The 25,430-nt window shown below is 36.4% G+C and overlaps 1 protein-coding gene across 1 annotated transcript in view; it reads left to right on the top strand.

The window, feature by feature from the left end:
- The window catches only part of LOC112617278 (transmembrane protein 117), a gene marked incomplete at its 3' end in the record, with an annotated part of 544,094 nt that overhangs the window by 363,500 nt on the left and 155,164 nt on the right, over nucleotides 1–25,430 (top strand). Inside the window, exon 5 of the mRNA XM_025374027.1 lies at nucleotides 10,916–11,013. Within this exon, the coding sequence (XP_025229812.1) occupies nucleotides 10,916–11,013 (98 nt within the window). The remainder of the gene's footprint in view (nucleotides 1–10,915; nucleotides 11,014–25,430) is intronic.

The following is a 25,430-nucleotide window of genomic DNA, read 5'->3' as shown; positions in this document are numbered from 1 at the left end:
ACATATACTGAATATTAAACAAAACCTTTCTTCAAAATTATCTCTCAAAAGAGCTGAAACGGTTTTATGTTGAAACTCCTACAAAATCTCCTATTACATTTATTTTATTTTGAACAAAGTTGTATTTGGGGAAGACATTAATAGAAAACATTGTTAATTAAAAACTGGCTTTGAATGTTATTTAGGTCATCTGATGGATACTGTTAAAAAAGGAAACAAGCCTCTCATGGATATACTAATTATTTTGGGTGATATATGCTCAAATTTGCCAAAAATCTGTGTCATTGTAAATGGGCCTCTTAGAAATCACTTTAAATAACAATTCAGAAATTTTGTTTTAAAATAGAGAGGTTTTGGCAATCAACCAAAAGAACACGGAGAACAGGAATCAAATATGCTAACTTTATATTAAGACTAAGTGACATATCTAACTCTGAATCACAGTCTGTAATGGAGGGTTCCCAAATGCAGTGACGGTCAACTATGTTTCAAGACAATGAAACGAAGAAGCATGATAGTTGCTGATCAAAGGCAAAGTTGGTAAAGGACAGTTCTTCAAGGTAGGTGCCAGACTCTAAAAGCCCTGGCACAATGCGGGTAGGGTGTGTTGGCTGAGTAGATCCTACCACCCCTCAACATGAGCCTCTTGGATACAGAAAGTCTGGAAAAAACTGACATCATTCAGATGTCAATCGGTCCCAAAGGAACTAGGATGAGAATTTTGTTACTAAGAAGAAAAAAGGAAGAAAATGATAGGAAAATCCAGCAGAAGCTTCAAGAGTCCTCCACCAGAAAATGCTACCAAGGACCAGAAGAAAATGGTAACCAAACATATTATATTGAATTTTTTAAAAATTAGGGAAGTAATTGCCTTTTAAAATAAGGTTTCAAAGCAATGGTACAAGAATTCAGAGAGGATGATGTGAGACAATAGAAGATGAAATAAAAGATGGTGGACTCAGGAAAGAAACATGGAAGAAAGAAAATTAGATAAATAAAGGTCAAATTGAAATCTCTACAAATATTACTGGACACACTCCAAAATTCTCAGTATAGGTCCTAACTCAGTGAACAAAATTAAAAGCTAATAAGGAATGTAGACATAGAGGACAGAGAAACCCAGCATATACATAATTGTTGTCCCCCAAAAATAGAACTAAAGTAATGGAAAATAAAAGTCATGGATTAGGATAAGATTCCAAAAAGACGGAACAGAACAAAGGAAAACTTGAATTCTTAGATTGAAAGGGCAAATCATGCCTAGAAAATTGATGCAAATCAATAAAATTAGCAAAATTATTATACTCAAAATATAAAAAGAATACTTTATAAAACTAATTTACCTGGAGAGATGGAGAAAAATAATTTCAGGTTCAGTTTTCTCACTTCTTAGCATCAACAATGTTAAGGCAATAAAGGAATGCCTCTAGTTTCTTAGGGAAAAAATGTGACCCAATAATTTTAAACTCAGCCTAATTATTGGCCAAGTATTTTAAAGATAAGCAATTTGGTTATAGGCTATATAATTCTCTTGCCAATTTAGTTTTAGGGTCAAGTTTAAAAGAAATGTATAACTTCCAATTATAAAGCAGAACGTAGAAATTTTTCCAAACCCTAAGAACATAAAAATTACATATAGTATAAGAAAGTAAAATATTTTTTTTCTCATTTTTTATAGATGAGGAGTGAAGATATCATTAAAGGTGATAAAATAGGAATATAAGATACTCAAAGAGTTAAATATGTTAATAGGAAAAATAATAAAATAGGGTAGTGAGGGGAAAGAAGACAGAGGGGGAGGAAGGAGAAATAAAATTTTCCTATCCATGCTCATAGTATGGAGTAAGTAAAATCTTAATAAATAGGAAATATTAATACATGCCTCAATGAAGTGTAATTATAAAGATAATAATTAGAACAAAATAGAAACCTTTCATGTTTTAGAAGAATGCACATAAAAAGGTATGATGATTCTTTGATGCCTAGTTTGTTGAGTATTTTTAACATGAAGGCATGTTGAATTTTATCAAAAGCCATTTCTGCATCTATTAGGATGATCATGTAGTAACTGTTTTTAATTCTGTTCATGTGATCCAATAAATGGATCATATTTATTGATTAGCATATAATGAACCAAACTTGCATCCTAGGAATAAAGCCTACTTGATTGTGGCAGATTAGCTTTTTGATATGCTGCTGGATTTGGTTGCTAGTATTTTGTTGAAGATGTTTGTGTGTATGTTCATCAGGGATACTGGCCTGCAGTTTTCTTTTTTCATTGTGACTCTTCAAGGTTTTGATATGACAATGATGCTGACCTCATAGAATGAGTTACAGAGATATTCCTCTTCCTTGATTTTTCTAATAATTTAAGTAGGATTGGTACTAGCTCTTCTTGTATGTCTGATAGAATTTGGCTGTGAATCCATCTGGTCCAGTACTTTTTTGGAAGTAGTAGCAATTTTTTTTTTTTTTTTTGAGATGGAGTCTTACTGTGTCGCCCAGGATAGAGTGCAGTGTCGTGATCTCCACTCACTGCAACCTCTGCCTTCAGGGTTCAAGCAATTCTCCTGCCTCAGCCTCCCGAGTAACTGGGATTACAAGTGTGTACCACCACGCCTGGATTTTTTTTTTTTTTTTTCGTATTTTTAGTAGAGACAGGGTTTTGGTATGTTGGCCAGCCTTGTCTCAAACTTTTGACCTCAGGTGATCTGACCATCTTGGCCTCCCAAAGTGCTGGGATTACAGGGGTGAGCCACCACACATGGCCTTTGTTGTTGTTGTTGTTGGTAGGATATTTTATTACTGATTCCATGTTGAAATTTGTTTCGGTCTTTTCAAGATTTCAATTTCTTCCTGGTTCAATCTTGGGAAGTTATATGTTTCAGGAATTTATCCATTTCTTCAAGTTTTTCTAACTTTATATGCAGAAATGCTTACAACAGTCTCTAAGGTTTTTCTGTATTTCTGTGGGGTCGGTGATAATGTCCCTTTTGTCATTTCTAATTGTGTTGATTTAAATCTCTTTTTAACTTAATCTAAGTAGTACTCTATCAATCTTGTTTACTCTCTTGAAGAACCAGCTTTTTGTTTTGTTCATCTTTTGTATGGATTTTCATGTCTCAAATTTGTTCATTTCATCTCTGGTTTTGGTTACTTCATTTCTCTTGCTAGCTTTTTGGTTGGTTTTCTCTTGTTTTTGTAGCCCTCTACGTATGATGTTAGGTTGTTAATCTGAGACCCTTTTAACTTGATGTAGGTGATTAGCACTATTTCCAGTTAACACTGCTTTAGCTGTGTCCTAGGGATTCTGGTATGCTGTTTCTTTGTCTTCATTTGTTTCATAGAACTTTTTATTTGTGCCTTAATTTCATTCTGTACCCAAATGTCATTCAGGAGCAGATTGTTTAAGTTTCATTTAATTGTATGGTTTTGATACATCTTCTTGATATTGATTTTTATTTGTATTATTCTGTGGTTTAAAAGTGTAGTTGGTATGATTTTTCTGTTTTTGAATTTGTTGAGAATAGCTTTATGGCCAAGCATATGGTTGATCTTAGAGTGTGTGTCATGTGCAGCTGAGAAGAATGTATGTTCTGTAATAAAAGCCATCTATGGCAAACCCACAGCTAACATCATGCTTAAGGGGCAAAATGTGGATGCATTCCCCCTGAGAACGAGAACAAGAAAAGCATACCCACTCTCACCACTATTATTCAAAATAGTACTAGAATTCCTAGCCAAAGCAATCAGGCAAGAGAAAGAAAGAAAAGACCCCCAAATAGGAAGAGAGGAAGTCAAATTCTCTCTCTTCACAGACGATATGATTCTATACTTAGAAAACCCTAAAAGGCTCCTAAACTGATAAACAACTTCTGTAAAGTTTCAGGATACAAAATCAGTGTACAAAAATCAGCAGCATTTCTGTATGTCAGTAATGTCCAAGCTGAGAGCCAAATCGAGAACACAAGCTCATTCACAATAGCCTCAAAAAGAAAAAATACATAGGAATACAGCTAACCAGGCAGGTGGAAGATATATCTACAATGAGAATTAGAAAACACTTTTGAAAGAAATCAGAGATGCCACAAATGAATGGATAAGCATTCTATGTTCATGAATAGGAAGAATCAATATTGTTAAAATTGCCATATTTTCTGCAGCAATTTACAGATTCAGTGCTATTTCTACCATTTTTCACAGAATTACCCATAGTCTATTCTAAAATTCATATGGAACAATAAAAGAGCCCAAAAAGCCAAAGCAATCCTAAGCAAACAGCACAAAATCAGCGGCATCACACTACCTGACTTCAAACTACACTAGAAACCTACACTAACCAAAACAGCATATTGGTACAAAAACAAATACAGAGACCAATGGAACAGGTTAGAGAACCCAGAAATAAAACCATACACCTATAACCATCTACAACCATCTGATCTTCAACAAAGTTGATAATAACAAGCAATGGGGACGGGACTTCCTATTAAATAAATGGTGCTGGAATAACTGGCTAGCATATGCAGAATGAAACTGACCCCTTCCTTTCACTATATACAAAGATCAGCTCAAGATGGATTAAAGACTTACATATAAGATCTAAAATGATAGAAACCCTAGAAGAAAATATAGGAAACACCATTCTGAACACAGGCATTGACAAAAACTTTATGATGAAGTTTCCACAAGCAATTGCAACAAAAACAAAAATGGACATGTGGGACATAATTAAACTAAAGAGCTTCTGCCCAGCAAAATGAACTATCAACGGAGTAAATGAACAACCTATGTGATATGGTTTTGCTGTGTGCCCACCCAAATTCACCTTGAATTGTAATAACCCTCACATGTCAAGGGAGGTGCCAGTGGAGATAATCATGGAGTCAGTTTCCCCCATACTGTTCTAGTAGTAGTGAATAAGACTCACGAGATCTCATGGTTTTATAAATGGGAGTTCCCCTGCGCAAGCTCTCTTGTTTGTTACTATGTACGTCATACTTTTGCTTCTCCTTTGCCTTCTGCCATGATTATGAGACCTCCCCAGCCATGTGGAACTGTGAGTCCGTTAAACCTCTTCCTTTATAAATTACCCAGTCTCGGGTATGTCTTTATTAGCAGTGTGAGAACAGATGAATACACTACAGAATAGGAGAAAATATTTGCAAAATATCCATCTGACAAAGGTCTGATAGCCAGAATTTATAGGGAACTTAAATAAATCAACAAGCAAGAAAACAAATAATCTCATTAAAAAATGGGCAAAGGACATGAACAGACATTTATCAAAGGAACACATACACATGGCCAACAAACATATATATATATATATATAAAAAGCTCAACGTCACTAATCATTAGAGAAATGCAAATCATACTGCAATGAGATACCATCTCACACTAGTTAGAATGGCTATTAAAAAGAAAAAAAAAATGACAGATGCCAGCTAGGCTGCAGAGAAAAATGAATGCCTATATGCTGCTGGTGGGAATGTGAGTTCAGCCACTGTGAGAGAAGCAGTTTGGAGATTTCACAAAGAATTTAGAATAGAACTAATATTTGACGTACCAATCCCATTACTGGGCATATACCGAGATCCGCTCGGTCATGGAGACCCTAACCCAGTGGTGCTGGAGCAATTAAGACAAAGACACAGAACTAGAGTGCAGAGTGGGAATCAGGAGGCTGACAGCCTTCAGAGCTGACGGCCATGAACAAAGTTTGACCTACATATTTATTGACAGCAAGCCAGTGATAAGCATTATTTCTATAGATTATAGATTAGCTAAAAGCATTCCTTATGGGAAACAAAGGGACAGGCTCTGCCTTGTTATCTGCAGCAGGAACATGTCCTTACGGCACAGATCACTCATGCTGTTGTGTGTGGTTTAGGAACACCATGAGCGGTTTTCCACCCTGGGTGGGCCAGGTTTTCCTTGCCCTCATTCTGGTGATCCAACAACCTCCAGTGTGAGCGTCATAGTCATCACGAGCATGTCACAGTGCTGAAGAGACTTTGTTTATGGCCAGTTTCTCATGGCCTGTTTATGGCCAGATTTGGGGGCCTGTTCCCAGCAGGCATATGCCTAAAGGATATAAATTGTTGTACCATAAAGACAAATGTACATAGATGTTTATTACAGCACTATTCACAATAGCAAGACGTGGAATCAACCTAAATGCCTATCAGTGGTGGACTGGATAAAGAAAATATAGTACATAAATACCATCAAGTACTATGCAGCCATAAAAAATAATGAAATCATATCCTTTGCAGCAACGTGGGTGCAGCTGGAGACCATTATCCTAAGCAAATTAATAAAGTAACAGAAAACCAAATACTGCATATTCTCACTTATAAGTGGGAACTAAACATTGAATATACGGAGGCACAATGATGGGAACAACAGACACAAGGGCCTACTTGAGTGGGGAGGGTGAGAGGAGGGTGAGGATCAAAAACTTGCACCTATCAGATACTATGCTCACTACCTGAGTGATGAAATCTTTTGTACACCAAACCCCAGTGACACACAATCTACTCATGCAACAAACCTGCACGTATACTCCCTGAACCTAAAATAAAAGGCAAAACAATTTTTAAAAAGGCATGATGGATGACTAAAGCAAGAAGAAACTATCTCAACAGTTTTATATGTGCTAATATTGAATGATGTCAATATATTGTTAAGTAGAAAGAAATAAAATGACATACTAGCAAATAAAATTTTATCTATTATGTTCATTAATATCCTTTATGTATATGCTTGTTTATTGATAGAATAACGCTTATTTATCTTAAATGATACTCCACCAATTAGTAGCTACCTCAAGAGCGACACTACATAGCCATAGTTATTTTTCTATTTTGGCCTTGTATCGCTCATAAATCAATATTTTACACGAGTATCACATGCTTAGCATACAACCATATCAAATATGACTTTAGATATAGTATATGTAGTACCTGCATGAGAATTAGCTTGTAATCAGGCTAAGAAGATAAGAATGGCAAAAGTAGAGAATCACACAGAATGTCAATTAATACTCAGTTTTGTCACACAAATATTTTATGAAGCCTTCTTAGAAGACTGCAGCCTTCAGTGACCTCCTTCCCTTTGATTTTAAATAGCAATTATAGACTGTATCATACTGTAACATTAAATTATGTCTTTATCATATTCTAATAGTTCAATATATGATAGTCTTGTCTTCATAGAAAAGATTGTCAAATCCTTTGACTCTAAATCCATTTGTGTGATACATTACTGATATAAAGCAAAGTGACTGGATAGAAATCTCAGATATGAACAATAACACACCAATAATTATTATACCACCTGCTAATATATATATATTGTGCTCATAGGTGATTAATAAGAAAACAAGGCACAGAGAGGTTAATTACATTGTCCTAAATTTAAAAAAAAAAACCTACTAAGAGATATATTTAGGGTTAGAACCCAGGCAGGCTGACTCTGGAAATAGTGCACATAATGGTATAAGAGATGGTGACCTTGCTCTGTTATTTAACCTCATTGACTTCTCTTCCTCCATTGCTAAAAGGTGGAAAATAATGACTTACTTTACAAAGCTGCTGTGATGCTTAATAAGAAAAATCCATTAACAGCTTTGTAATCCATGAAGCTGTACAGCCAACGTGAAGTATAACTGTCGTCATTGCTATTTTCATGCTGTTGTTAACCGGCATCATACAGGCTCGCCTCACAGGAAAGCAAAGATTTCACTTAGATTTCTGTAGAGATAGTTTTTTTAAACAATCATTTGCTGACTTTTAAACCTCAAAATGCATGTTTTTGCTGAGATTGCACAATATCTGTATTCTCAAATAAGTTATATTCTACTGAAAAAGATGATCTGATAAGCCATGATGTGGTGAGTGCCATAATGAGATTCTGAGTTCTGTACAGGGACCTACTAGAGAGGAAAGGGGAAGGGAAGGATTTTGAGATTCAAAGAGTTAAGCACATTTCGCTCAGCATAGAAAGATTTGCAATTTCAAATTCTAATACCTGCCTGTGAGAGAGGCATTCACAGGTTTTGTGTATTTATGCTACACAGAAACCTCATGGCATTGTCTTTAGTCTCCCTTTCCGGCATCTTTTCCCACAAAGACTGTCCTTGACCAACGCCAGAAATGAATTTGATTTCTCTAATGCAGGAGATAATTGGATTTTTCTTTATGGAATGCATCCCTTTAATGACTGTCTCTGCTCCTGCCAATTTAGTTGCAAGTGACCTGACATTGATCTGATGATATGACTTAAAATAAAGAGTTTGAGCTGGAGGTGACAAAGATCAGCTGCCTGCCATCTGAAAGAATGTTTTTTTGCTTCATCTCACCATTTTCCTGGGAAAATGCTTTATCCTTGAATGTCATTTTTACAAAACATGCAGCTGTAATAATTGGTCATACAGCAGCAGATTGCTTCCTTCTAGAAAATATAATAAGTATTTCCCAGAAAGTGCCCTGGAGAAAACATTGAAAATTGAATAAAACCCACCCAGTAATCATTCTATTCCTTGGAAATATTTATTACCATGTTGATTCTTTCTGGAACAGGATAAATATTACTGAAGAGAATTAATTAAATCTTTTAAAAGTCTGATGCAACAAGAAATATTTATTTACGTATTTATTCATGTAACCTTTAGGTTTTGTTAAAATATTTGACATGAGACCTGTTATTAAAGAAAGTTATAAAGGTACAGTGGCTGAAATTGTATTTGGAAAAAAATAGCAATTTTTTCCTCAAGAGGAGTTATGATATAAAGCTCTTTTTATTCCTAAGAATATGTGAGATTTAAATTTCTCTGTTTTCACCTTTATTATTTTTTTTTCAGTAACAATGTAATTCACCTGATTCATGGTTAATTTTTATTCTACCATCTTCCCTTTACTCCTTTTGATAAGTATCATGAATCATTTTGATGGGAAATACTATCCATGGGCATTAATTTGAGTGAGAAAATATAATCCTGTAATTTAAAAGGATCAAGAAGAAGATAAACAGATGAAAAAATCATTGATGAACTAGTTTCCCTTTTAAAATAAGTAAAAAATGTTTTCCTTTTTGAATTCTTAATATTAGTTGCATTCACATTGATGGTGATTGACAGTTTAAAGAGAAATGAACTGAAAGTTTATATTAAAACCATGCATGATTGTTGAATCTTTTTTTATTCAACAATGAAGCCACATCATGTGAAATTATTGTAGGCCCTATGTTAGATAGAGCCTACATAAATCTGTAGTGTTACTCAGTGAAGGGGAATGGACTATCTTTGGTTCTCATCAACCAAGAGAATGTTGGAACTCTATTCCTAGAAATGACATTGAGAAATAATATGAAGAATTAATATCAGATCTTTCCTGTAAACTAGAATCCTTATCCACCATTCTGATTGTGTCATCTAAGTGAGCATGTGAAGCAGTGACATGCTGGTGAATGTTTCCAGAGACCATTTTGGATGCCCCTGCTTGAGAATTGATGTGCCTTCTACAGGAAATCCAGTACTATTGAAGGGGTCACTGATCTAACAGTACTCCCCACTGAATCACCATCTTTCATCATAAATGATTACATTTCACCCATATCAAGGCCACTGTTGAAAGCTACACTTAAATGCAATGATAAAGCTTTTTAAGCACAAGAGAAAAATTTATTTTAGTGGATGATGAAAATTCTCTCTTAATGCAATAAACCTCATTTCATTTCTGTTTTCATAATTTTGAATCTATCTTGTCTGAATTTGAACATTATTAATCAAAATCGTAAGTATTGGAATAGTGTTCTCTTCTCTTGAAGGGAAGGCAGATTTTCTGGAAATGGGAAACGTGCGTGTGTGTAACATACACACACATTTGTGTAACACTTTTTTAAAGGAAATTTATTATCCATCCTCATTGGATTTTTAAAATACCTTTCTAATAGATTAACTATTTATGCTACTTTGGGCTTCTGCTGAAATCATTAATATGTGATGTGGTAAATAAGCAATGTATTTTGTTAATGGATCTTTAAAAACAGGTATTTATATCTTAATTTATTTTATCATTTGTTCTTGAGCAAATATTTTGGTCTAGTATATAAAAATCCCTTTGACATTAGAAGGGATAGAAAGATCTCCACCTTCAAGGATTTCAAAGCCTAGTGAAGAGAGAAAAAAGTATATAAGTAAGTAAAAGAGAAGGTAGAAGGTGATACATGACATGAGAAGGATGGGTCAAGAACCACAAGTTTTCTATAAGTGGGAGAGAACAGTGAAGACATCACAGTAGTGATATGACTTAGGCCTCAGAAGATGGGCAGAATCTGTGCAGGTGAGGAAAAGAGGAAGAACATTTTTAGATGAAGGCATAGAATTGTGGGTGAGAGAATGCTGGCTAATTAGAATAAATATGCTATAAAACTGGGTACGAGTAGTTTACCACATGTATAGTTGGAAGAAGTAAGGAAGAGGAAAAGAGAAGATAATATTTTGATTAATGATATCACTAAAAATCTAGACATCAGGGAATGCTTGAGTTTCAGATTTAGACAAACTTTTAAAGAATATAGTATTTTATTTGTTACATATGCTTTGTTTCTATGGTGATACTAATATTCAAAGGTACTTTCTTTATATAAGGTCATCTTAATATTAAAAAAATCTTAATATCTGACATGTTGAATGACTTGAAATGTGCTTATTCCGTATGTACAGTACAGTCAAATAAACTGTTAGAGTTTTTAATTGAATGAAGTAAATCCTAATTTTTGTTTCTGCATATGTTATAATGTTAAAATGTGTACTTATTCTGTTCTCAATAGAATGTAAATTATAGGCTTATAGTTAAATCTGATTTTAAGATTTCTGAAAGTGCTAAATAAGATCCTTTCATTGCTTAAGGTCACTGATATGATGCTTCAGGACAAACCCTATCCTGACTGGGGAAAATCCGCAAGAGCTTTCTGGAAGAAAGGAAATGTTAGGATCACTTTGTTCTGGTAGGAAATTGTTTCACTTACTTATTTCTGCCTTGCCTCACTCACTAAAGGACTTGAGTTGGATGTAATTTTCCTTAGAGATACAGAATTCTGTCTAGAGGGACATTTTTGGTAGCTACTATGTTCTATTAAAACCATTATCCTAATTATTTTATGAATTAAATTCTTCTTACATATTGTGTATATTCACATTTATAAAAAAGAAGTTTTGCTAATATAGTGATACACTTAAGATTTGACCAGAGGTAGGTTTTTGATTCAGCAAAAACAAGCTGTAATTTTCATCAGTAAGATCTGATATATAAAACTGTCTCCTATAAATACTAAATTGCCTAGTATATTTGACAGGATACGATTTTGCTCTGAGAAGTGATAAAGAAAAGGAACCTCTTTACAAATCACATCGGCTACATTGGCATTTCTTCTTTATGTAGTTTCCTTTAGCTCTCCAGCCCAATCCTTGAAATTAAAAAATAATCCATGTCTTATGGAACTTTGTTTTTTGTGAAGTCACCGTTATTTATGTGTATGTGAACAAGTTCAAACAGAAAAGTTAGAAATGGAGAGACAGCAAGAAGGGCACTTTCACATGGCTGTGGGACACTCCCCAAGCACAGTGATTCTGCATGATATAATATACAATTGAATAATTATATAATCCCAAGAAAAGTTATGTAAACTAACACTTACAAATGTTCTTTTTTTTTTTTTTTTATGTTGAACTCAACTAAAGCAGTGCTGAAAGGCAACTTTCTAGCACTAAATGCTCTTTATTTATTTATTTATTTATTTATTTATTTATTTATTATTATTATACTTTAAGTTCTAGGGTACATGTGCATAACGTGCAGGTTTGTTACATATGTATACTTGTGCCATGTTGCTGTGCTGCACCCATCAACTCGTCAGCACCCATCAACTCGTCATTTACATCAGGTATAACTCCCAGTGCAATCCCTCCCCGCTCCCCACTTCCCATAATAGGCCCCAGTGTGTGATGTTCCCCTTCCCGAGTCCAAGTGATCTCATTGTTCGGTTCCCACCTATGAGTGAGAACATGCGGCATTTGGTTTCCTGTTCTTGCAATAGTTTGCTGAGAATGATGGTTTCCAGCTGCATCCATGTCCCTACAAAGGACCCGAACTCATCCTTTTTTATGGCTGCATAGTATTCCATGGTGTATATGTGCCACATTTTCTTAATCCAGTCTGTCACTGATGGACATTTGGGTTGATTCCAAGTCTTTGCTATTGTGAATAGTGCTGCAATGAACATACGTGTGCATGTGTCTTCATAGCAGCATGATTTATAAACCTTTGGGTATATACCCAGTAATGGGATGGCTGGATCATATGGTACATCTAGTTCTAGATCCTTGAGGAATCACCATACTGTTTTCCATAATGGTTGAACTAGTTTACAAGCCCACCAACAGTGTGAAAGTGTTCCTATTTCTCCACATCCTCTCCAGCACCTGTTGTTTCCTGACTTTTTATGATTGCCATTCTAACTGGTGTGAGATGAAAAAATGCTTGTCACCACTGGCCATCAGAGAAATGCAAATCAAAACCACATTGAGATACCATCTCACAAATGTTCTACAGTATTTCCCCCTTAACTATGGTTTCCCTGGTTTTAGTTACTCTCAGTCAACTGTGGTCTGAAAATATTAAATGGAATGTTCCAGAAATAAACTATACATAAATTTTAAATTGTGTGCTGTTCTGCGTAGTGTGATGAAGACTCATACCCTCCCGGGAGATCAATCATCTCTTTGTCTAGCATCTATCCATGCTGTCGATGCTACCTGCCCTTTAGCTACTTAGTAGCTATCTCACTTATTGGATCTATTGTCAAGGTATTACAGTGCTGTGTCCAAGTGATCGTTATTTTAGATAGTGATGGCCCAAAGCACAAGAGTGTTGATGCTGGCAATTTGGGTTAAGCCGAAGAGAAGCAATATGGCTTCCTTTAAGTGAAAAGGTGAAAGTTCTCTACTTAGGAAAGTAAAAGGAAAGAAAAAAAAGGATAGAAAAAAATAAGGAAAGAAAAAAAAATCATATGTGAGGTTAACATATCATATGCTAAGAAATATGGTAAGAATGGATCTTCTATCCCTGCAATTGTAAAGAAGGAAAAATAAGTTTGTGCATAGGATATATAGGGTTTAATACTATCCAGGACTGCAAGCATCCACTGGGGTCTTAGAACGTATGCCCACCAGATAAGGGGACTACTGTAATTGATTATAGCTGGTGCTGGTGTATATTATCCTGTATACCTGCCTTTTGAAACAAAAGAGAAAAAAAATCTGTTTATTCTTGGTTTTAATTCTGGCGGTTGATTTTTTTAATGCAAATGCTTTAAAAATCATAGTAACTAAGTACTTGAGGAAAATACACTGTATCTTATCTTTTGTGCTTTAGCACTATCATTAAATGTTGCTGGAGATAATATGACATTTTGAACTCAATTCTTAGCAGGTAAACAAAAATGGATTTTCAATACTGTTATGAAAATTAGTATGATTTTTTAGATGGGTATTCACACCTCATCTTCATGAGTCACATGTGGCCTATGGTACTATTTAACCTCCATCTTTTTTCCTATTTGTAAACTTCCCATATAGCTTTTCTGAATAATTATATTATAATTAATATAATTAAGTATATAATTAATATAAATATAATTAATATAATTAATAATTAATAATTATAAGAAATATTTATTGATAGTATGTTTTGCTTGAGGCAGTAGGCCAAAGACTTTACATCCTATATCTTTATTTATTTAATCATGACAATCCTGTAAGATAGGTGCTATTGTTATAGGCATAGGTCTCTGACTCCAGAGCCCTAGTTTTTAATTATTACACTAGGACTGCTTTTGTTCTAGGCGAACAAAGGATACATCAGTGTACACATTTCCAAATGATTAATGTTACTGTTAATTCTTGTTTAGGTAGGGTGCTAAAGAAGAACAAACAGTTCTTGGGAGCCTTCTTCCCTACAAAATTCTCTATAGGGGTCTTAAACGTCAGAATTTGAAAGGAGATAAACTAATATCAAACGTGTTTAAAGATAGTCTCTCTTAAAACAACATTTATTTACTATGTTTACATATGTTTCTTATTAGTGTACTGATATGGTCTCACTCTGTGTCCCCACCCAAATCTCATCTTGAATTGTAGTTCCCATAATCCCCACTTGTCATGGGAGGGACCCAGTGGGAGGTAATTGAATCATGGGGGTGGTCACCCCCTTGCTGTTCTCGTGATAGTGAGTGAGTTCTTATGAGGTCTGATGGTTTTATAAGGGGCTTTTCCACATCTGTTTGGAACTTTTCTCTCCTGCTGCCATGTGGAGAAGGATATGTTTGCTTCGCCTTCAGTTGTGATTGTAAGTTTTCTGACACCTTCCCAGCCATGCAGAACTGTGGGTCATTTAAACCTCTTTTCTTTATAAATTACCCATTCTCAGGTATTTCTTCACAGCAGCATGAGAATGGACTAATACATGTATCTTCAAAGGTAGCTGATTGATGACTGTTCTCTGCTAGTTATCAAGGTCACATGTATACTATTTGCTAGGGTAAGCCATGTATTCTATAGGCCCCTATGATTGTTGTCATTAGCTGTTCTTAATCATGATTGCTGTTTCAGAGGAGAGAAATCCATTAATACGATTTTTTTCTTTGAACATTATCACTCAGGTCTATATATCACCAGTGTCTTACAAATGCTTTATTTTTTATGTTTTGAGACAAAGTCTTGCTCTGTAGCCCAGGCTGGAGTGCAGTGGCGCAGTCTCGGCTCACTGCAGCCTCTGCTTCCTGGGTTCGAGTGATTCTCCTGCCTCAGCCTCCAGAGTAGCTGGGATTACGGGCACATGCCACCAGGCCTGGATAGTTTTTTTTGTTTGTTTGTTTTGTTTTGGGTTTTTTTTTGTATTTTTAGTAGAGACAGGGTTTCACCATGTTGGCCAGGCTGGTCTCGAACTCCTGACCACGGGTGATCCACCCACCTTGGGCTCCCAAAGTGCTGGGATTACAGGTGTGAGCCACTGCGCCCGGCCTCAAATGGGTTTATTTTTAACATATGTGATAACATAGCCCAGTGGGTATTCTAAAACGTAGTTTAAATGCTGTAAAAATGATAATTTAACTAGTCACTGGCAAATAGATAATATTCTTAGAGAACAAACTAAAATTCACACTTTTTTGTAGTCATTGTTTCTGTAAAATTTTTAATAATTAGGCAATATATTAGAGAGATTGTTTTCACTGTTGTATTTCAAAAGTAGTATTTCAAATCATTGCATAAAGTAACTGAAGAACAATTTAAATACCACTTTAAAAATTTTTCCCATTTTATCCATTTCTATACATTTAGATTATCTTGACAACGGTATTCATGGTTTTAAAAAAGGAAAAGCTGATGGAAAAAGTTGAATATAGAAATTATGTGGGAAGCAAAGAAGTCTTCCTTTTTGTTCATACTTTTCACATAAAAGGGATTTAGCAAGTAAAAAGGGCATTTGGTGTTTGGTTTTCTTTTGTTTTTTTAGCCCTAGGAGATAAAATACAAAACTCATTGGCGAGGTTTTAGATTAAATAAAAGACAGTATTTACATACTTTGTGTCGCCCACTCAAAAATGGGTATTTTGTTTTGATTTTGCTTTAGTTAAGGAAAGAGAGATTAGTGTGAAAAAAAAATGTATGGTGGAGAAAAAATTTTGCAAAGGAAATCTTTCTTAACGTGCAGTGTGACTGTGCACAACAGTTTGAGCAGCACAACATGTAATTTTATTCTAGTAAACATATCTCTTACCTACTTGTAGCTGCTTTAACTCACAAACGCCTGTCAGAAACTGAGTTCTTCCTTAATTTTCAGTGATAGGTGTCTCTGCGTTGAAGAAAATGGTTCCTATTTCTTTCTGCAATTGTGCAAAGATGAGGCTGCTGTAGCACTTGGGCTTTCATATTGCAGGGGAACCTAAATAGTGGCTATATTTGAAAGGTGGAAAGAGAGGAATATTTATAGATCTCTTCCAAAGCCCTTTTCCTAGCCCTTTTGATAATTAAAAAGAGCAAAGATCTAAGAATCTAAATGCTATGTGAATGCCTTGTGCTCTTCTATTTTTCAGAGGCGCTACCAACAACCATTTTCACTGACTTGTGTCTGAAGTAAAAGAACAGCTACATAAAGAACAAGTAATATGATATTCATATTAGCTTCTATCCCCCTGATTTGTGTACTCTCTAGAGACACAATTTGTATGCCTTTGAAGGGAAGCATTTTAGGATGATATTTCCCAAAGGCTTAGCTTAAAAAAAAAAAAAAAAAAAAAAACAAGACAAAACAGACTTCTATGATTAGCAGAGGAATTGGTGGAAGAAGGGATTGGGAGGTCTAGTGGTCATTAGGGCTCCACAAATACTCCAGGTCTTCACCTTCCAGACATATAAGAGAATTTCACCTTTCTGCCCCCTCTGATTACATGACTTGCTGTGACCAAGGCAAATGTGAATAAAATTGGCATGTGCCATATCTAGGTGGAAACATTTAATATTCAATGAGATGCACTGAAAGGAGCTCTTTCTTTCTCTCTCTCTCTCTCTTTATTTTTTTATTTGTTGAGACAGTCTCACTCTGTTGCCCAGGCTGTAGTACAGTGGCACAATCTTGGCTCACTGCAACCTCTGCCTCCCAGGTTCAAGAGATTCTCCTGCCTCAGCCTCCTGAGTAGCTGGGATTACAGGCACGCACCACCATGCCTGGCTAATTTTTGTATTTTTAGTAGAGATGGGGTTTCACCATGTCGGTCAGACTGGTCTTGAACCCCTGACTTCATGATCTGCCCGCCTCGGTCTCCCAAAGTTCTGGGATTACAGGCATGAGCCACTACTCTCAGCCAAAAGGAGCTCTTTTCTCAGTTGCAATTGTGGAAGCTGTGTCTAGCTGGAGCCCTTGTCATTTGGATTTCCTGAATGACCAGGATAAAGCAAGCATTCTTGATAACACTGCAGACTTGTAGTTTGAGTGAGAGATAATCCACTGAGATTTAAGGACTGTTTGATACTGCAGCATAAAATAACCCATTCTGATGTTTACAGAATGTCATCCCTAGAAATGGGGTGCTGCTATAACGGAAAGCTGAAATTTGAGTATTAAGGGCTGGGCAGCAAATGGCAAGGAAATTGATTCTGGAAACTGGAAAGATGGTAATCTGAGCACTACTGAGTATTATAGTGGGAAGTATTATAGTATTTGAGTATTATAGTGGCAAAGCAGTTGGTAAAAACTGTGGTCTGTGATGACTTGGAAGCTCCAGGAGAAGTTGGAAAGCAAAATATTCCTAGTGTATTGCTGTGTGTATCTGTGTACAGCAGCTGTGTACTCTGTTCCATCCTGGTTCATAGGATTAAAGTTTATGTTTTCTCTTTTGGATGTGCAATGTTGTATATTTTTTAAAGTACTTTCTCTACCAGTGTAATGGTTTGGATGGGGTATCTCTTAATCATAATTATCTTAATTCTTAACTGGGAAACAAATGTAGCAGGTGATATTTTTGCTGCTTTGAATATCATAGTTATTAAAGTCTAACAAAAAGGAACTTAGTTGTTTACCTCTGACCAGAGAAGAGTTAATCAACAAATGATTATTATCCTAATATACATTAAATATGGTATGGAGAGTAACATAACAATCACAAAAATATAGTAAGGTAATAGAGACCTAAGAATCAGGGGAAATGACAGGCAGAAAAGTTTTGGTAATAGTATTAGTAACTAGTAGTTTGATGTCCCCTACAGAGCAACTCATTTACCATTATTAAGTGAAAGTGAATTATTATTTGCTTTTTGAGCCATGGTTCAAAACTAAGGGAGTGGAGAGTGCAGGGGAGGGTTCCTCTGAGACAAGTTGAGACCTGAGACAGACCCCATCGATGAGCATTCTCTTTCTGGGATTAGACTGCTGCCATTGCCCAGATCCAGCACGAATTCCCCTCAGCAGTGCTGGTTACGTGGTGCCAGCTCTTGTTTTCGGAATATCTTTTTTCTTCATTTCCCCTGCTGTCCAGAGCTCCCTTTGTGAATGCCTTCTTTCTTTAGAATAAGGGATAAATGCATTAAGTGTATTGAAGGTTGAAATGCTTTGATGTTTGTTTTTGCACCAAGGAAGTTTTCTGACAAACTAGAGGTAGAATCTATAGGCAGGTGTCACGGGTCAGATGAGTCAATCTCTGAGTTAGTTCTCACAAAAGTTAAATAAAACCTGTCTATAATGGCTGGGCATATGAGTGACTCATATTCCAGAAACCAAAGAGGAACCAATGTCTCTATGAGTAAGCTGGATAAAGCTTTGCTATTAAGTCAGAGAAAAACACATGCTTACCTTATTTATATATTTGTTCATATTTATATCTTTCAATTGTGTTAGGCCTTCTGGGAATGCAACAGTGAACAAGAAACATACACCCTGATGAACAGAGATGCAACAATTGTTTAAAAATATTAGCAAACCAGACTGGGCACAGTGGCCCATGCCTGTAATCCCAGCACTTTGGGAGGGCAAGGTGGGCAAATCTCTTGAGTTCAGGAGTTCAAGACTAGACTGACCAACATGGTGAAACCCCATCTCTACTAAAAATACAAAAATTGGCTGGGCGTGGTGGCACATGCCTGCAATCCCATCTACTCGGAAGGCTGAGGCAGGATAATCACTTGAAGCTGGGAGGTGGAGGTTGCAGTGAGCCGAGATTGCACCACTTCACTCCAGCCTGGGCGACGGAGTAAGGCTCCATCAAAATAATAAAATAAAATAAAATAAAATAGAATAAGCAAACCAAATTCAACAGCACATTAAAAAGATCATGTACCATGACCAAGTGGGATTTATCTCTGGGATACAAGGGTGATTCAACATATGTAAATCAACCAATGTAATCATACATTACAGTAACAGAATGAAGAGTAAAAACCACGGTTATCCCAATAGTACAGAAAAAGCATTTGACAAAAGTCAACATCTTTTCATGATAAAAATTCTACAAACTTGGTATGGAAGGAATGTACCTCAACACGATAAAGGTCATACATGAAAAGGCCACAGCTAACATCATACTCAGTGGTAAAAAACTGAAAGCTTCTCCTCTCAACATGCCAAGGATGCTCACTCTCCCCACTTCTTTTCAACATAGCACAAGAAGTCTTAGAGCAATTAGGCAAGAAAAGAGAAACAAACAAGTCCAAATTGTTGCACCCAGACATAGGAAGACATTTAACCTATCAGACATAGGAGACGTATTACCTATCAGTCATTACCTCTCTATTGAAATATCCTTATAATTCTATTCTAGAGCAGCTATCATTGAGTGCTTCATGTATTCCTGGTACTAGGCTTTTCACAATCGTTGTTTCTTTTAATCCACACTGCCCCTCTACATGGTAATTATCATTATTAGCTGTATTTTAAAGACAAAAACCTGCTGTTTAAGTTGCATAGCTAGTGAACCTGGGATTCCAGTTTGGGCAGAGCCTACACAGTACTGCACTGAATGGCTACAGTTATTCTAAGATTTTAAGATATTTAACATATTTAAAAAAGATTAATCATATTTTCAACAAATGTATTTACTATAACCCTTTCTTTCTCCTTGCAAATGAATTTGGGTTATGTAAAGAAAGACGAAATATCCAGGAAACCGTTGGAGTTTATCTACTTATGTTCTATTACCCTTTTGTTATTGACAAAGAAATTGAAACAAAAATAAGTTACTTGTCTAAGATCACAAAATTGATGTTCCTGTGGCAGTAAGCACCCAGGGCTACTGATTCCTGGTCTAGTAGACTTCTGACTGTTTCACATTACCTCCCATATTCTTTGTTGTTGTTGTTTTGTATGAAAGCATCAAGAAAATTGAAACTAAAAGAATTTGCGGATGATTAGATATATTGAGATAACAATTCTTGTAAGTCAGTAGTAACAATCAGAACATTCTGTGTAGTTTAACTTGATATAATTGTATATCATTTTCTCTCAATTATGGAGATTAAGCGAGAAAAAGATGTACAATGTATAGTTTAATTTGCCAATAAAACACGCTGCATTACCAGAAACTTCACTTAAGTTCACACATAAAAAGCCAATTGCTGTTATTTTTATATTGTTTATCTTCAGGGTTTTCAAGGGCTTAATTTTTTTAAAACACATTTGCAAGGTTGAAATTAAGTATTACAGTTGATGTCCTAAATGTTGGCTATATTAAGCACAACAAAAGCCCAGCATTTTATTGGAGGACACTAGAAGTAATAAGATACTATACATTATAGCTACTCAAATAATAACTCTACTCCTTGGAAAATAATGAGTTCAGTGTTCCTGCTAAAAGTATCTACTAGGGAGATAACATTCCAGCATTGATTGCAAGAATGGTTGGTATCTAAAGTTCTTTGTATTCTAAAATAATATAATCCTGGGTAGACTATTTCCTTGTCTAAGGTCATCTGTGTGTTTGGACAAATATGAAGTATTTAGTATAATGATTAAAACAACTCGAAGTAACATCCTAAGAAAATGTTAAATTAGTTTTAGCATGCTCATTCCATAGAACACAATCTAGCCACTGTCTTTCCGCTATCTTTGGAAAGATATTTAATGACATGGGAGGTGGAGAAATAAAAAGATACTAATTTAGGTACCTTTAGAAAACAGTGTGCTGACTGGGAATTTTAAGAATTAATACGAAGGGAACTAGACATGCACAACTGTATTCTAGTTGGTAGAGTTATTTCTCATGGGGTTTTCAGTTAACAATTCTGAACTTGCTTTACATGTTTGCTGGAATTGATTGATGAGTAAATGAATGGTAGATGACAGAATCCAGATTTCTCACTGTCAAAGAGTGAAGTTACAGATAAGCAAGGGGTTGGGGACAGGCTATAATGAACAGTATGGTACTGGATTAGAGTCAAAGACATCAGTATGAATTCATGTTTATCTTAATACATAGAAAGATGGATAGTTACAAGGATAATTTTAGCTATGTTTGTATATAGCTCACTCTATCTGCTGGGAGAGCTTAGATAGAATGATACCTCAGTGGTAATGAGCACACCCACTGCCCAGATTTTGGTTTCTAACATCATTCTCCAATAAAAGGAACTAGGGCTCCTTGGAGAAATGACTGATTCTAAATCTGGGGTAGAGAATATAGAAGATGATCCTGAAGCATCATGTCATGCCAGAAAGTAAGGAAGGGTTCAAAAAACAGAATGATGGAGCATTTCAAAGGGACGCAAGAGTCAGCCCAAAAGAGGTCTCAATGGCCAAAGCTAGAGAAATTTGGTCAACAAAATGAATTACATAGTATTAGATTTTAACCCAAACTATCAAGTACTCATGAATTCATACTTAGATAAAAATGATTAACTAAATAAGTAAATTGGAAAGAAGAGACAAATCTCCTGTACAGAAGAATTTACATGATTTATGTAGATATTCCTGCCCTGAAGATGGTGAAGCTTAACTCCCCACTCCTTGAGTATGAGCTGAACTTTGTGACTTGCTTCCAAAGAATAGACTATGGAAAGTGGTAGAAAGTAGCTTTACAGTAGAGAAATCTGACAAACATTACCTTGACCTTGTGATGAAACTTAAAGTTGTCAGTGATAAGTCATGTTGATAGAATGTAGGTTAAGACCCTGTACATCTGTACCATAAAAATGCTGTACCTTTATAAATATTTTGTATCTATTTGGGCCCAATTTTTAAAATACTATATCCTAGTTAGAGTAGAAAGAGAAAAGAGAAGGCCATCTAAGGGGCCTTCTCCCAAATTATTAATTAATGTTCAGTTGTTTATAGCAGAAGATTTTGTTGTTGCCTACTTATGCATAAACCTCAAGGCTGGAGCAACCACTCTCTTAACATAGCCAGTGTGTTTGCCTTAGCATAAGCTTCTAACTATGTACTATTTCTTTACTGATATTATTCAGTACAGTGATATATCAAATATGCAAAAAGTTAGGATATATTTGTGATCTATAGCTGATCATGTCTTCCTCATGAGCATCCACCTAACTGCTATAATGTGGGATATGGGGGTTCATCACAAAATTTTAAATTAGTAATAAATGATATCTGCAAGACTTTTAGTCTAAATGGTATCTTTCAGAGAACTCAGTCTTATTTGGTTAAGTCTATTTTGGATAAATGTTTAGTTTTTCAGTTCTCCTTTCTTTTTTCTTTTCTTTTTTTTTTTTTTTTTTTTTTTTTTTGAGACAGAGTCTTACTCTGTCAACCAGGTTGGAGTGCAGTGGCATGATCTCAGCTCACTGCAACCTCCATCTCCCAGGGTCAAGCAATTCTCCTGCCTCAGCCTCTGGAGTAGCTGGGATTACAGGCATGAGCCACCACACCCAGCTAGTTTTTGTGTTTTTCGTAGGGATGGGATTTCACCACGTTGGCCAGGCTGGTCTCAAACTCCTGACCTCAGGCAATCCGCTCGCCTCAGGCTCCCAAAGTGCTGGGATTACAGACATGAGCCACCATGCCTGGCCGATCTCCCTCTTTCATTCCATCTTCTTGACTTCTTTACCTTACTTTATGATGATGGAGGAGGGGAAGTCTGTGTATCTTTGATGATCTCAACTGTTCATTTAGCCTTACGCATGGACGAGATGGTTGAAGTCCAGCTTCCTGTTTGATCTTTTAATTCCTAGCCTTGTGTCTCTGGTCGTGAATTCCACTCACCTCTTCCTCCCTTAAGGTCCCCACAGTCCAGGGACTTAGTCTTGGACTGTTGGGACCTAAAGGGTCTTTGAGTCCAGGCCTCTGCAGTCTTCTCATCACCTTTGCATCCACTTAGTGAATGCAGGAACTTCTGGGTCATCTGCAGGACTTTGCAACATTGGCAGAGAGAAAAGGAAGGCATCTAGAGCTTTCTCAGTCTCCTGTGCCTACCTATATCCATTTACAAATGCCCTAGACTGTGATAATCATTCTTTTGTAGGAAACACCTGCCATCTCCCATGGGCTACAGTCAGAGAATCCCTGATGCCCTGAGTGACTTCATGTGAATCTTGTCATTTCTGCACATCACCACTCCCTCCTTAAAGTAGATGCTGGTGGTATAGGGGAATAAGATCCTTGCTGTCTGGCTTTCTCATTCTTCTATCCTTCTTTTGCTGCCCCTAGGTGGAAGGGAATATTTCCTTCATTTTCATGGGAAGGAGTTTCTTTTACATTGTGTCCATCCTGCCTATTCTCTCCACCTCTGTGGTCAGGTCAGTTAGGCCTCTTGATATAGTAGCTCTGAGATGTTAGAAATGAGGAACTACCGAGGAATAATGTATTGGCTGAATAGCTCCAAAACAGAATCCCCATTACATCTCTGCCCTGGTCTTGAATGCAAGTAGTGCTATAATGCCACAAACTAGGCTTTCTAGCAATATAAATCTTTCCAGAATGCTACATTCTCTAAATCACATGTTTTGGTGGTTGTAGATCCAGGAAGGTGTTGAAACTATTTAGTAGTAAGTGTGAACCTTGATAAAAAGTCATAAACCAAGAATTCAAAAACTTTTTCTTTTTTTTAGTGCTAGTCTTCTTCTTTTAACTTTTAGTTTAAGTTCAGGGGTACAAGTGCAGGTTTGTTACATAGGTAAACTTGTGTCATGGGGGTTTGTTGTACAGATTATTTCAGTCACCCAGTATTAAGCCTAGTATCCATTAGCTACTTTTCCTGATCACTCCCTCCTCCTACCCTCCACCCTGCAAAATGCCCCAGTGTGTGAACACATAGACACATAGTAGGGAAAGGTTGTTTTTTCTTTTTTTTTTTTTGAGACAGAGTCTCACTCTGTCGCCCAGGCTGGAGTGCAGTGACCAGATCTCAGCTCACTGCAAGCTCCGCCTCCCAGGTTTACACCATTCTCCTGCCTCAGCCTCCCGAATAGCTGGGACTACAGGTGCCCGCCACCTCGTCTGGCTAGTTTTTTGTATTTTTTAGTAGAGACGGGGTTTCACCGTGTTAGCCAGGATGGTCTCGATCTCCTGACCTCATGATCCGCCCGTCTCGGCCTCCCAAAGTGCCGGGATTACAGGCTTGATCCACGGTGCCCGGCCGGGAAACTTTTTTTTTTTTTTTTTAAACCTTTCTTTACAGTCCTCAGTTCTTGGGCCATTCCATATGAATTTCTTTACACAAAGTTCTCCTTTTTCAGCATTATCATTCCAGTGTTTCTGTAGATGACTTAAACCTTTTGATTGTGTTAAAGTCCCCTCAACCCCCATACCAGACGTTCTCCCTTCATGGTGGCTTCAACCTAGATCATCATTTGGAACTAGATCCTTCAGTTTGTATGAATGTTTAATGGAGTCTCTTTCTTACCCACAAAATAGAAATTAAATTATTTTGTACATATGATTTCAAAACAAAGGCTATTAAAAATATTCTGCTTTTCTCCAAATTGGCACTTCCATTGCTCCTAAGAATAGACTGCTCACATTTTAAACCAAAGCAGCCTCTTCTTTATAAACTATGAGTTTTTCCAAGTTTAGGGTCCTGTTTCCTGCTATTCAGATTGGAGTTTCACCTCAGTTAACTAGCTCAGCCAACTAGAGCTTATACAGGCTGACTTGTGAGGTCCTAAAGCAAACCAAAGCAAAAACAGAAATTCAGGTCAATGATAAGCAAAAATACCAAAGCTGCCAAGATAAGCTTCTGAAAAGTATAATTGTTTGCCTCATTCCACCAGTTGGCTTGGCCCTTCCGGAAGATAAAGAATTTCTGGGATGTGATCCATCATCCTGGCTGTCAATCGACTGCTCTTCCATATTTTATTAACTCTGTGTGGGCTTTTACTGTACTCTTCTTTTTTGGTAAACATTCTTCCGTACCATGTCCTAGCCCTTATAGCTTCCCTTCTAATGTGAAGAAAAGACCTTCAACTTCATTCTCATTCCATAATTACCTGTCTCTGCCTTGATTCTCTTACACACACCCACACACACACACATGCACAAGCTCGTATATGCACACAAGCATGCACACACAAACATATATTGGATTGATTATAAGCCTTGGTTCACAACAGTTTTAGTATTAGCCCATGCAAGACCATCTTTTATCTATATCTTTGTATCAATATTAGTCTTTAGAGATTGTATTTGTTAATCTGCCCAAGAACCCAAATATATATAAATACTTTAAAGTAGACCTTTTTGTCCCATCTATACTTAATCTACAGATTCATTGATGACTCTTCTCTACATCCTTCATCTGTGCCAACTCGAGCGCAAAGGGGAACCAGGGATGAGTAATGATTTTTTTTTTTTTAAGCTTTGCTCTGCTTCCTCCTCCTCCTCCTCCTCCTCCTCCTCCTCCTCCTCCTCCTCCTCCTCCTCCTCCTC

The sequence above is a fragment of the Theropithecus gelada genome, unplaced genomic scaffold (assembly GCF_003255815.1).
Source record: "Theropithecus gelada isolate Dixy unplaced genomic scaffold, Tgel_1.0 HiC_scaffold_15989, whole genome shotgun sequence".
In the NCBI taxonomy this organism is placed as follows: domain Eukaryota; kingdom Metazoa; phylum Chordata; class Mammalia; order Primates; family Cercopithecidae; genus Theropithecus; species Theropithecus gelada.
This window is presented reverse-complemented; position numbering and strand designations above follow the sequence as displayed.